The sequence below is a fragment of the Citrus sinensis genome, chromosome 9, assembly GCF_022201045.2.
Source record: "Citrus sinensis cultivar Valencia sweet orange chromosome 9, DVS_A1.0, whole genome shotgun sequence".
Taxonomy (NCBI): domain Eukaryota; kingdom Viridiplantae; phylum Streptophyta; class Magnoliopsida; order Sapindales; family Rutaceae; genus Citrus; species Citrus sinensis.
This window is the reverse complement of record NC_068564.1, coordinates 2,929,491-2,942,477: the sequence shown is the minus strand read 5'-3', so window position 1 is coordinate 2,942,477 and position 12,987 is coordinate 2,929,491. Positions and strand designations below refer to the sequence as shown.

General features: G+C 29.9%; 1 protein-coding gene across 1 annotated transcript; it reads right to left on the bottom strand.

Moving 5' to 3' along the window:
- Nucleotides 1-2,713: 2,713 nt before the first annotated feature.
- On the bottom strand, nt 2,714-12,910 carry LOC102577938 (SOC1-like protein 2). Its single transcript, NM_001288842.1, has 8 exons — nt 12,729-12,910; nt 12,439-12,623; nt 9,272-9,353; nt 4,200-4,261; nt 4,002-4,101; nt 3,862-3,903; nt 3,669-3,710; nt 2,714-3,002 (listed from the first exon to the last, which is right to left on the bottom strand). The coding sequence occupies exons 2-8, from the start codon at nt 12,618-12,620 to the stop codon at nt 2,874-2,876; spliced, it is 639 nt and encodes a 212-aa protein (NP_001275771.1). The 5' UTR covers nt 12,621-12,623; nt 12,729-12,910; the 3' UTR covers nt 2,714-2,873.
- Nucleotides 12,911-12,987: the final 77 nt, after the last annotated feature.

The following is a 12,987-nucleotide window of genomic DNA, read 5'->3' as shown; positions in this document are numbered from 1 at the left end:
CGTGAAGAAATTAGAGATCCAAAATTTTGTATTCTTGTTGATGAAGCACAAGATGAATATAAAAAAGAACAAATAACTATTATTTTGAGATATGTTGATTGTGATGGATTTGTTGGTGAACAATTTTTTGAAGTTGTGAACGTAAAAGAAACTAGTGCATCAACTCTTAAAAAAGAAATATATAATGTCCTTACTCGTTATAATCTTTTGGTTGAAGATTTACAAGGACAATGATATGATGACGATAGTAATATGCGAGGTGCATGGAATGGATTGTAAGCACTATTTCGAGAAAACAATATGCATATTACGTACATTGTTTTGCTCATCGACTGCAACTTGCATTAGTGAAAGTTTCCAAAGATGTGCTTGATGTATGGATTTTTTTTTTTTCAACTTTGAATTCCATTGTCAATGTTTTCAGTTCCTCTCCCAGCGTCATTCTGAATTGAAATCTATTAGGGATGCTGAAATTATTGATTTGATAGTCTCTAGGGAGCTTGAAACTGGTACAGGAGCTAATCAAATTTGTTCATTACAACGACCTGGAACAACTCGTTGGAGCTCTCATTTTACTTCGGTCAGTAGGTTGCTCAGTATGTTTGGTGCTATTCATAAGTATCTTGAAAAGATGATTTGCAATGGATCGAATAATGACATACGAAGAGAAGCTCAAGGTGTTTATGATGCAATGTCAACCTTTAAATTTGTTTTCATCTTGCATTTGATGAATAAGGTTTAAGGGATAAGTGATTAACTTTGTCAAGCATTACAAATGAAATCTCAAGACACTTTAAATGCTATACATTTAATATTAGCTAAAAAATAACTTCTTCAAAGTTTAAGGGAGAATGGTTGGGATACTTTTAGTAAGAGTATGATATCATTTTGTGAAAGTCATCATATTGACGTGCCTAGAATGAATGATCACCATATGAAAGGTATGATGTGTTCTTATCAGTAGAAAGATTATGTTACAGTGGAGCATTATTAGCGAATTCATTTGTTTAATGCTGTAATAGATTTTCAGTTGATGAAGTTAAATAATAGATTTACAGATCAGACGATGGAACTTCTTACTCTGAGCTCTGCTTTGAATCCTGTTGATTCTTTCAAATAATTTAATGTTGATGATATTTGTAATCTTGCAAAGAGTTTTTATCCTCGAGATTTTACTCAATCTGAGATACTTGCTTTGAGAAGACAATTAGAATATTTTCAAATTAATGTGCTTCATCTTATTGAGTTTCAGTGTATTTCTTCACTTTCTAAATTATGTCGAAAATTAGTTGAGACAAGAAAGTCTCAAATTTATTTTTTGATAAATAGATTGATTCGTTTAGTGTTGACTCTTCATGTTTCTGTTGCAACGACTGAACGAGCATTTTCAGCTATGAAGCTTATCAAGACACCACTTCAAAATAAGATGGAGAATGAGTTTTTATCAGATTATATGATTATCCATATTGAAAGTGAATTTGTAGACACTATCAATTCAAATTCAATAATAGATGAATTTAATTCTTGAAAGTATCGCAAGACACAACTAAAATAACACTTAATTGTAATTGAATTGTTTCTTGAATTTGATATACTTTCTTATATATTAATGAATTTTTCATTAAGCTTTATATTTTCAGTTGGGATAGCATTTGGACTTGGAAAAAAAAAAAATTAGCCCACCCAAAACTTTTTTTTGGCTTCGCCCCTGACTTTTACCTAAAAATTGTTATTAATTGTTTGGTTATCAATAAGAAATTTTATTAAAAATCTATGAAATTACTTTAATAGACAAGTTTTTTTAAGTTATGTCATGAAAAGAATAAAATAAAATTATCAAATAAGTAAATGATATTTTGAATATTTTAACATTTCAAAAAAACTTTTCAACCTCTACTCCCAAAAGCTCAAAATTTGAGTTTTTACAAGTAGAGGCAAAATAACTTATTCAAGTAGGTCAAAAATGTCAAGTTAAATAGTAGGTGTCTATTTAATATGACTTAACTAATAATCATAAGTGCTTATTTAATCTCATAAACTCTTATAAAAAAAATTTATTATTGTTTAATTATTTTTTAAATAAATTTTTGAAGATTAGATAAGATATTTTGCACTACTAGCAAATGCTCAAATTTTAGACTTTGAGATCGGAGATTGAATTTTTTAAAAACTATTATAATATCTAAAATACCATCAACTTATTTCCCAATCTTATTGTATTTTTTTTCATAATATAACTTTAACAAATCTGTCTAAAGTAATTTTATAATTTTTAATAATGGTTCTCATTGACAACTAAATAATTAATTTTTTTTTGGGTAAAAGCTTTATTTGTAAAAAAAAATCTACTAAAAAAACCTCTACTTAAATAATCTCTACTTAAAAAGTTATACCAAATGAAGTCTAAATCGGATAGCAACTCAAACAAATATATTTGATTTTCATTATAGGCATTTTGCATTTTCACATATTGTCTGTCAAGGCAAGTATTTGGTATTTTGATGTTACTGGGAGCATAATGCCGTATATATAATAGTGCAATCTCCTCAAGAAATGATTTTGAAATAACTGCCCAGCTATTCAGGAGTCACACTTATAAATAAATAATAATTTGGGAAAACATAAATGTACATTACCATACGATGCAGAATGACTATGATAACATATTTCAACACCAAAATCATGCACACAACTATTTAACAAATACTGGTCATGCTGCGCTATTTCTGTTTTTATTGGGTATTAATCACACCATAAATAATTCAGAAGAGCAATTATTCTACATGTTAGAATAATTAATTGATGTGCTACAACTTACGAGCTGCAAATGTCGTTTACGTGCCTAGAAGATTGCAGGAAGCCAATGCTGCTGGCTATGCGGCACGCATTTCAGGCAGTCCGATGAACAATTCAGTCTCGATGTCTGAACTCTGGCCACTTTGGCTGCAATTGTTTACAGCTTCTTTCCGTTGGGTCGATTGCTGCCATGGCTTTTGTCCACACTAATTTCAAAGCGTAACAATTGTATCATCAATAACTTCCCCCAAGCATCATACATTTACTATATCCTTATAATTAGTATGCCTCTACGAAAAGTATTAAGTGTAACATTTCATATCAAATGACCTAATTGGGTAATTTTTTAACATCATGGTCATGAAATTTCCAAATACATATGTATAAATATGTAGTGAAAATTATCAGTTGAGGATGTCCGTAAAAATTGAATCCACTCAAGACATCAAGAGTTGGTGATATAAAGCCCCAAAAAATTGTTGATTCCACTGCAAGAGCTATTACTTTTGATTACGTACAAGGTGTTGAATTTTTGTCTCTTAATAACTCTTGGACATTAAGAATTGTTAATCCAAATGTTAACAATTTGCACGCAAGGACTCAATGTATACATAACTCACAGATGTCAACCTGTTTCATTGAAACTCAAAAATTGAGCAAAAAGGAGATACAATGCTTGGAAGCAGTTGTTTCTTGCATATAAGATTACAGACCACGACGGTAATCTGTGTTGGCTTAATGTTAGTCGAAGGAAAATATTAACAAGTGTATTTTAATTTTGAACCAAAAACGTAAACAACTGGAGCAACGCCTGAGGTTTATGAGCATGCACAGAAATTAGAACTATGTGAAGAAAGGGATGAAACGTTCACCTTTATACATAACCTGGCATTGTCTTCCAGCAAAAGTCTCTCCTGCATTACAAAAACCAGGGGGAAAAGTGCTTAACAGTTGCAACCTAAACAGGTACTGTGCATTTGATAAAAAGATGCGAAATTTCGCCCGAATTTTTCGGGAACAACCCAAACACCATAATGGCTAAGCATTCATGTTCACATTTTTTACCTTTTCTTTAAGTTGCCCCATCTGCTCATTGAACAGCTGAGCCTGAAAAATATAGGCCAATGCAGTATTGTTAATTCTCAATCACCTCTTTCTTATTATTTGGACACTCAAAAGTAATAATTAGCTAGGTTGTTGCATGCCTTTCTTGCTCGGATGCTGCGCAAGCTTCGTTCTAGCTGGTCATCAAGCTCTTGGAGTTCCTCATTGGTACGTGAACCCAGGTCCTGTCCTAAAAGCTTCCTGTGGCTCAAAAATTAAATAACTTCAGAAACACTTACATAAAAAATATTAATGTGCCATTTAATATAATTGAGAAAAGTATCAGTTTAGTTAAGAACCGTTGAGAAACTTCAATATGCTCGATCTTCTCAATCATATTCGCTATTTCATGCTTCAATTGCTGCATGTGGAATATAAGTATTGTAAGAAAATCACTACACATGATGTAAAAAGTAAATTATCTATAAATTAGTGTAATAATCAAACAAGCTGTGAGCGACAGTTTTGTATTAGCTTTTATTTCCTTTCTCTTATGAAACTCAAAAGTGCATTAGTGGTGTCCACTAAGCAAGCAAAAGAGATAAGTTTTTAGTGCTACACATAAGTACTTCCAATCACCCCTATATAATGCTGTTCCAACTTTAAAAACCCATCATAAAACCCCTCCCAATTTAGATGAATGAAGAAAAAAGATAAATCCTGAAACTCCTTAGTTATTGAAGCCCAAAGCAAAGTAATTGGATGGACTGTATACCATAATTCTTCAATATAATCACGCATTTCCCTTCAAAAATACAGATGTTTCTTTCCTGCCATATCACCCAAAACAGTGCTGCCACTGTGCTTTTTCAAAGAGATTTAGCCTTTATTTCTTTATCAAAAACAAAGAAATTCTCCATAAGACAATCATAGGAACTAGGGATGACCCACAACATTTTGGCTTCTTTGCAAAACCTATTCCACGATGTTGAAGCCACAAAACAATGAAAAAATAAGATTAGAAGTTTCTGCACTTTTCTTGCACAACACACGCCAATAAACTTTTGTATTTTCCTGTCTAACAAAATGGAGTATGTTAAATCATGATTTGCAAAACTATATTACCAGAATGTTCTTTTCTATATCTATTTGAATCTTCGAATGAATTTAAACATAAGTCAATCTCTCTCTCTCTCTTTCATTCTCAGATCTCATTTTAGGCACATGCAAATGAGCAGAGTAGTCATTTTTGCCTGACTGCATGTAAATAGAAAGTGTCTAAATATTAAAAACCTTGTCTGATAATCATCAAGAATAAATAAACCATCGAAACTACCACCATCATGCAACCATGCCAGTATCTGGAAGTATTTGGCACTGTGAGGTCATGGCTTCTAATACATATGTTGTGGAATAGAATCATTAGCTATCAAATGTACAAATATTAATTGCTAAGTAAATATGAACAGACACATTATTTGTTGTATTCTTAAAATTAAACAAAAGTACAACAGTTTTTTTCATATGTCCTTGTGTCACTCCCAACATATTATACAGCTACTGTAATCATCACCACATAACACATTTTGATATGCATTTGGAAAACTGACTTTACTGGGTGGCTGTAATCTTCAAAACGTAATCACATATTATATGCAATATTGATAAGTGACTGGGGTTTTATTTGATATTTCTGTTTGGTAGTTGTATTTCAATGCAAAGTTGGTAAAATCTTTTGGTTATAATTTTATTTTGGAATCTAAGTTAATTTTACTTCAAATTTAATTACATGTTAATATACAGTGTTGATTAAGTGACTTAGGTTTCATTTCGTATTGGTGTTTGGTAGTTGTACTTTCAATCAAATTTGTTAAGAGTCTTTGTTAATGATTCTACTTTGGAATCTAAGATAATTTTACTCCACATATATTTGATGAAATACCTTTATTACTCTTATTAAGGGGCTGTTCTTTTTTTTTTTAACTTAATGATTGAATTTCAATAAGTCTATTTATTTTTTCAACTTTAAGAAAATTTTCAGTCATTAAATTATTAAGGTAATCTTTTGAACTTTTTTCTTAATCTAATAAGTCTGAATGACATCATCAATAGATATTTTCTAAAAATATCCCTATCTTATTAATTTACTTTCATTCTTACTTAAATAAAACTTATTAATTAGCTATATCATTTATCTCTATGACTTGTGTTAATATAGTAGTAGATTATTATTATTTCTATCTTTTTATTTTCTTCAAAATATTATTATTTATCTTCACTATTTTTATGAGCATTTTTCATATAAAACATCATGAACCACCATTAAATTGATTAACATGTTCTGGTTTAGAATATTAAGGGGTTTTATTAGCTTGAAAATGATTCATGTTATAATAAAATACTATCTTTTTTGTGTTCTTTGATATATTTACTATTTATTTAACATTCAAAATTTATAAGGGCCAAATATAGAAGTACTGATTTTCAGATTTTAAGTTGAAAAAAAAACAATTTATACTTATTTTAGAGATTCAGATAAAAAATAAACATGTCATTCATATTAAAATATTCAACTCTATTAAGAATTCATACTAATTCAAGTTTTTTCAGATTTCAAATTTGTCGAATATGTCATGAAAGTTTTATTATTTGTTTAAAAACTATAATACTATACAAAACAATAATACGAATTAATATTAGTAAAAATTAAAGCTATGATTGCCATAATCACCAACAATAGCGACCAAACATGACAAAGAAAGAGTTACGTGCAATCCAAAAATTGCATCCACACTTTATTGTCGTCGTCTAATAGTGGTTATCATTTGGTAGATCAAAATATGCTCTACCAAATGATAAAATTGTGACATATAACTCACCATTATTAGACAATGAATTATAGTAGAGTCATCAAGTTGATCGTATGGTGTCTTCATAGATTTTTGGACACTAATAATGTCATTGTTAGTTATATATTTAATCTTTTGTTTTTTAGGTTGTGGAATGAAAGAAACCAAAGAATCTTTAATAACAAAGTTGGGAAGATCCTTCACACTTATGGGACAAAGTAAAGTTATGGGCTTTCCTCTAGGCATCTATTACTACTGATTCAAAGACATCTCTTTCATTTTTATTCTACTTAATTAGGAAGCTTCTGTATCTTAAGAGGGATGCATTCTTAGTGAGCTAGTGTTTTTGGTTTTGGGGATATTTTTTTATCTTTACAGTTTTTTAAGTGTTTTGTTTAGATTGGGACTTCTCATCCTTATTTTGTGGATTTGTAGTCCTACCAATCCTTATAAATATTTCATATAATTATATACTTCATCTTTTGTTTCTTAAAGTACGGTCCTTAATAACAGTAGTGGCCTTACTAATAATAGTGGCCTTTTTCATTTTCAAATTAAATTACAATTAAATAATATTGTAAATAGATCATATACATCAATGATGTCATATACTAAATTAGAAGTATCAATTAATATATTACTTGATATAAAATATATCACTTGACACATAATGATATTTATCAAACACCTATCAACTTTCATTTTCTAGTTTGAGCTTTGATTTTCTAGTTTGAACTTTAATTTCACAAGTATGGCTCTATTTAATGTTACAACACCATAATACCAAACAGAGCATTAGTTTTGTAATTAAAGGTAACAAAATAAGAATATGTACTGCACCTTTTGTGGCCTAATTATGGGCTTAGTACAGAGGTACTAATTATCTTGATTTTAACATCACAAATATAGCCAATTCTAATTTGTTTTGCTGAAAAAACCAGTATATTTCTTTTTTTCAGTTTTGCTTAAAGTATTTATTTGAAGTGTGTGTATATATATATATATATTAACTGCTAACTTCTTTCGCAACTAAAAGGTTAGCTTCAATGTATTTAGTTTCAAGAACTTGGATTAATTTCTTTTCCTACATACATTTGCAATTGTCTTTCTACTAAATACATTGCAAAAAAGAAAAAATGCATTTTAAAAAAGTTAAAGCACTAAAGTGGTGTTTAGTTTGAAGAAATGAAAACAAAGCAAACAAAAGAGGAAGAAGAAGAGAGAGAAAAAAAGGACAGAAGCATAGAATTCAATTTCATTATTTGATTTGTGTTCAAATTTTTAGGGGGAAAGAAATCACAAATATTTTAATTGGACCAAATTTCCTTCAAGTTATTTTCTACAAAATTTCAATTATTTATTTGAGTATTAAAACTTACTCTTTTTTTTTCTAATATTTTGCACTGAACTATAAGAAAGTCTATCTACTCATCCACTTTCCTCAAAAAGCTATTACAATAATATTTTTAATGAATAAAGACTAAAAAGTGTATAAAAAAATTTAGTATATATAGTTTTCATCTGTTAGTAGCTAATAATTAAATAAAAAATTTAATTTATTTCATACTCATAATAGAATAATCTAAATTATCAAAAAAAAAGAACCAAAATATTTTAAATAAGTTTTAAAATAAAAAACAGAAAACTAGAAAAAGTTGTTAACTCTGGTTGTTGGAGCGTGACTGAGATGAAGACTCTTTAACATGTTCTAAATTTGTCGATTTATATTGCCAACCTAAAATTTCCAACAAATAACTAATATTGACTTTGGGATAATCATTTAAAATTTCGCCCTTGTGTGTGGCTAAAATGAGAACTTCTTCCTTCTTCGTCAGCCATGATGGCTCCATTATGTAGATCGTCAAACTTTAAATCTATTGGTGCTTACAATGTCACAAAAAGAGCGACTTGATTGGCTTAGGAATCCATTTTTTTGGAAATTTTAAGTAAAATAATAAAAATTAGAAGGAATAAATTTGGAAGATTTGGTTTCCGTTAGGGAAGAATTTGAATTCCTCACAAAGAATTCAATTTCTAATTTTAATGTAATTAGAGTTCTAGTGGAAATCAAATTCCAGCTAAAGAAGGACAACTACACAGGAAAGGAAAAAGAATTTGGATTACTTTCCTCTCGCTTCTCCTCACCACCTATCATACATCACCCAAGTGCATGTTGGATGTTGTGATGAATTTCCAAATAATCAATTATATGAGTATTTACTCATATAATTGTTTGAGTTGTTAAATTATTTTTATCAAATATAATTTGATTTGACTAGTTCTTTTAGACCCAATATACAAGCAATCATTGAAATAAGTATTAAACAAAATAAGAATACATTACCAAATAAATGATTATTTGAGAATTCAGCACAATTCCGAACATGCACCAAGTGCCTATGTGTGCGTGTATATATTTTCACACAATTTTGACCAACAAGAGAAAGCATTTTCAGTGTGCCAACACATAGGATAACTCACAATGATGTCCACAACATTTTGAGTGTTCTTCAAGTCTTTAAATACTGCCTTTTGCCTAAGGAGATTTCAAAAGTAATTAAATTCAAATATAGAGGTCTAACCTGCATGTATCGCTCCATTCCATTCCTGTCAATTTGCCTTTCTTCTGTGTATCTATAGTATCGTTCTAACGTCTTTTGCATTCTGAAGCATCCAAAACAAAGGATGGATCAATACGTCTCACCATTTTTAATAATTAAAACATGGAAATTAAAACAATGCAAACTCATTTGTTCTTTGATTATATGTTAGTAAAATAAAACATACTTCATATGCTTCTTGGTTTTGATATGCTCTAAATGATAATAAATTTCCTTCATAATCACTATAACATTGTCTGCTTTTCCAGTGATGTAGAGCTGGCTGTTGTTATGCAGAAGTCTCATGCTGAAACACAATCATTACTTTAATTTTTACATAGAAATTTACTGGACTCATTTTAGATTTTGGTCAAAGATGATATTAACAATTGATTTTAAATTTTGCCCTTCAATGATTGTAACAGAAACTAATAACCTCAGTCCAGTAAAACATCAAGTCTAGTGAAGGCTACAAGAGCATTTAGCAGAGGATAAGGATACGAGAGTCTCTACACCTCTAATATCTAATCATTCTATACTTGCTATTGAGCTCCCTAAAAGGTATTATCCGCAACTGCATTGAGCTTAAGCAAAACAAACAACTGATGTTATCTAAAATGTTAAAAAAAAAATGAGCTAGCTTATTGTTGCCTTGATAATAAATTTTCCGGTTTGCATATCTTACACATATCTTACTCAACTAAAGTTAAAACTTTATTTCAATCTTTTGCCAGCTTAGAAATGATTAATGTTTTTAACATTCAAGAGACATCCTTAAATAAACAAAATTTGTGCTATTTAAGGAGACTAGATGCTTGTTTCGTATTGAGGTATTGTATCCTTTAATTTACAGTTGTTGTAGAAAAAAGCTATAATTATTAAGTAAAAGTTAATAATATGTAATAAATATAATTTTTAAATAATAATTTTGACAAAATTAGTAAAGATATAATAGATTTTTCATCATACAAATATAAAATCAAATCAACTTATCTTCTAAATTACAGTAAGTTTACCAAATAGTTTACTGCTATAGCTTTGAAACTGTCCAACCTCTATCTCATACGGGGCGTAGACACTTTAAAATATCAAATATAATTAATAAGAATGCTTTATGGTACAAAGTAATAAGTTACATAGTGTGTTCGATATGTGATGAAAGCAAAGGCTTAGAAAGTTGAAGAGTAGAAAAAGATTGGATCCACCAAAACTTGGATTAAGACTTAAATTGTGACAATTAGATATTAATATACTGCAAATTCTTGCAATAAAGCTTAAAATTTATGGCTACTAGACCTAGGTTTCAAACCATTAACAGATTGAAGTAAAGAAAATAGAGGAAGAAGAAAAGAAAATCTCTAATACGAATTTCTATTTCACCAAAAACCAGCCATCAACTTCTTGGAACACTATCTATCTATATGCATACTGTTACGCAGAATATCCGTACAATCAAGTTAGTACCAATTTTCTATAAATTCTAACTCACTTAAGTTCTTACCAATCATAAATAAACTAAGCTGATCGTAAAGAACCTTTACAATCGACCAACCAAACTTAAAACCAATATAGACTTTTTTCTTTTTTTGATTCAGGTAGTACATATTATATCTACTGATATTATAATTATTGAGGTATTGGTATTTTAAATCCATGCAAGCATAGATGGAAATTGTATGTCAAAAACAATGAGATCTGCCTCAATTTTACAAAGGAAGATGTTAAGGCCCTACGAGTACTCAAACTCTCACCCTTATTGTTAAAGGTGAGGGACACTGTTCACAGGGCCACTAAGTGGTTTGCAAACCAATTTTAGGCTAGAATCAGCAGTAGTTATTCCTAAAACATTTTAAAACCTTGAATTGGATATCTTGCCAAAGCAGTACCATAGTTCCTATTTCAAATCATAATTTACCAAGTTTTAGATTCATTATTTAGACACAACTATGATTCTACGGAACTGATGAGATTTTGAATTATTTATGCCACGGGAGTGATTATAATACATAAAATGCAGGTGTCAATTGGTGAGGAGAAAATTAAGCAACCATTAGAAAATGTTGCAATCAAATATATAAAGGTCCATGCAAGAAGCTATTATAAAATTCAATTCATATTCTAGGATTTAACTTGAAGGTTCATACAAGCAACAAGGGTATATCCTCCAATACACTACACTATGATTATGATCATTAAGCCTACAGGTCAACCAAATATTTGCATTAATAAAGGTGAGATCTACTCTCAAATACAATTATTTACTAATGTTTTGAGAGCGATATGCAACACAAATGATCTCATTAACCACATGCAAAGTACACCATGCACAGAAGTCACAGAAAACAGCATGTAGTTTTTAGTCATGAATCCATTTAATACTACTCAATAATGCAATAAGAACTTTTAACTTGTTAAAGATACCAGTTGCAAAACTGGCTTGCCAAAATATAACTATATGAGCAAATGAGAAAAGAAAGCTTAGTGTGAAATTCCAACTCGTATATATTGAATGCTAAAAGAATATTTCTGCAATTTATATGTGACATGTAATTTAAACTTTTTTGTTGGAAATCAAGGTGCTAAAACCATTAGTACAAATTGTGGTCACATCCATTTTTCAGGAAGCTTTTGCAAACCCTAGATGACTTGGCCTGAGAAACAACAAGTACTTGAAGAGCATTGGAGCCGTAAATTTGGTCTGCAGGACATAATAATGAACCAAAACTAAATACTTTGATCGTGATTCATTCAATGAACCAACAATAATGAATAAAGAGAGTGGAATGGGAAGAGCAAAATCCATGAGAGAAGTACAAAAAGAATCTTCAAAGATTTTTTTCACAGAATCTTCATAGTACAAATGAAATAACACTAAATCAGTCAATTAGATGCAATTCATACCAAAAGGAAGACACGAAACGAGACAAGCAAAAGCAATTAAGAATCAAGTACAAGTGCGAGTTCAAGTACCCATACTTGGTTGCTAAAACACGCTTTCATGTACATACCAGAACCAATATATACACATATACATACCAACATAATAATCGTTTGATGCACATTACGATGCAACAAAACTATTTTTAAAAACAATTATTTAAAAAAAAATTCATTAATAAAACAATTATGGAGGAAAAAAAAAAACATACTCAGAACTTGAAAACTCATAGAGCCTTCCTTTCTGTGAGAAGATAATAACAGCAACTTCAGCATCGCAAAGAACCGAAAGCTCGTAAGCCTTCTTCAACATCCCATTTCGACGCTTTGAAAATGTCACTTGCCGGCTTGTATCATTCTCTATTTTCTTCATCTGAATTTTTCCCCTCACCATGGCCTATAACATAATATTTCCTCATCAATTTTTTCAACTGATTTATAAGTTACAACGAAACCCTAAACCCAAAAAATAAAAAATAAAAATAAAAGTAAAATATCTCACCAGTATTTGGGAAGTACCCGGACAACAGATTTTCGTGCAGAAATTTTTCTAGATAAAAAAATTTCAACCCAGAAACCAAACAGAAAATTCTACAAAAATGGAGAGGCAAGAAGAAAGAAACCCTAAGAAATGAGACGCTGAGGATCTCTTGTTGATGTATCACTTTCTTTACACACAGACCACAGGCATGATATTTTGTTTGGGGCATTATTGATCATTTTGTGTTCAACAACATCTTTATTGTCTTTCCCTTTCAAGG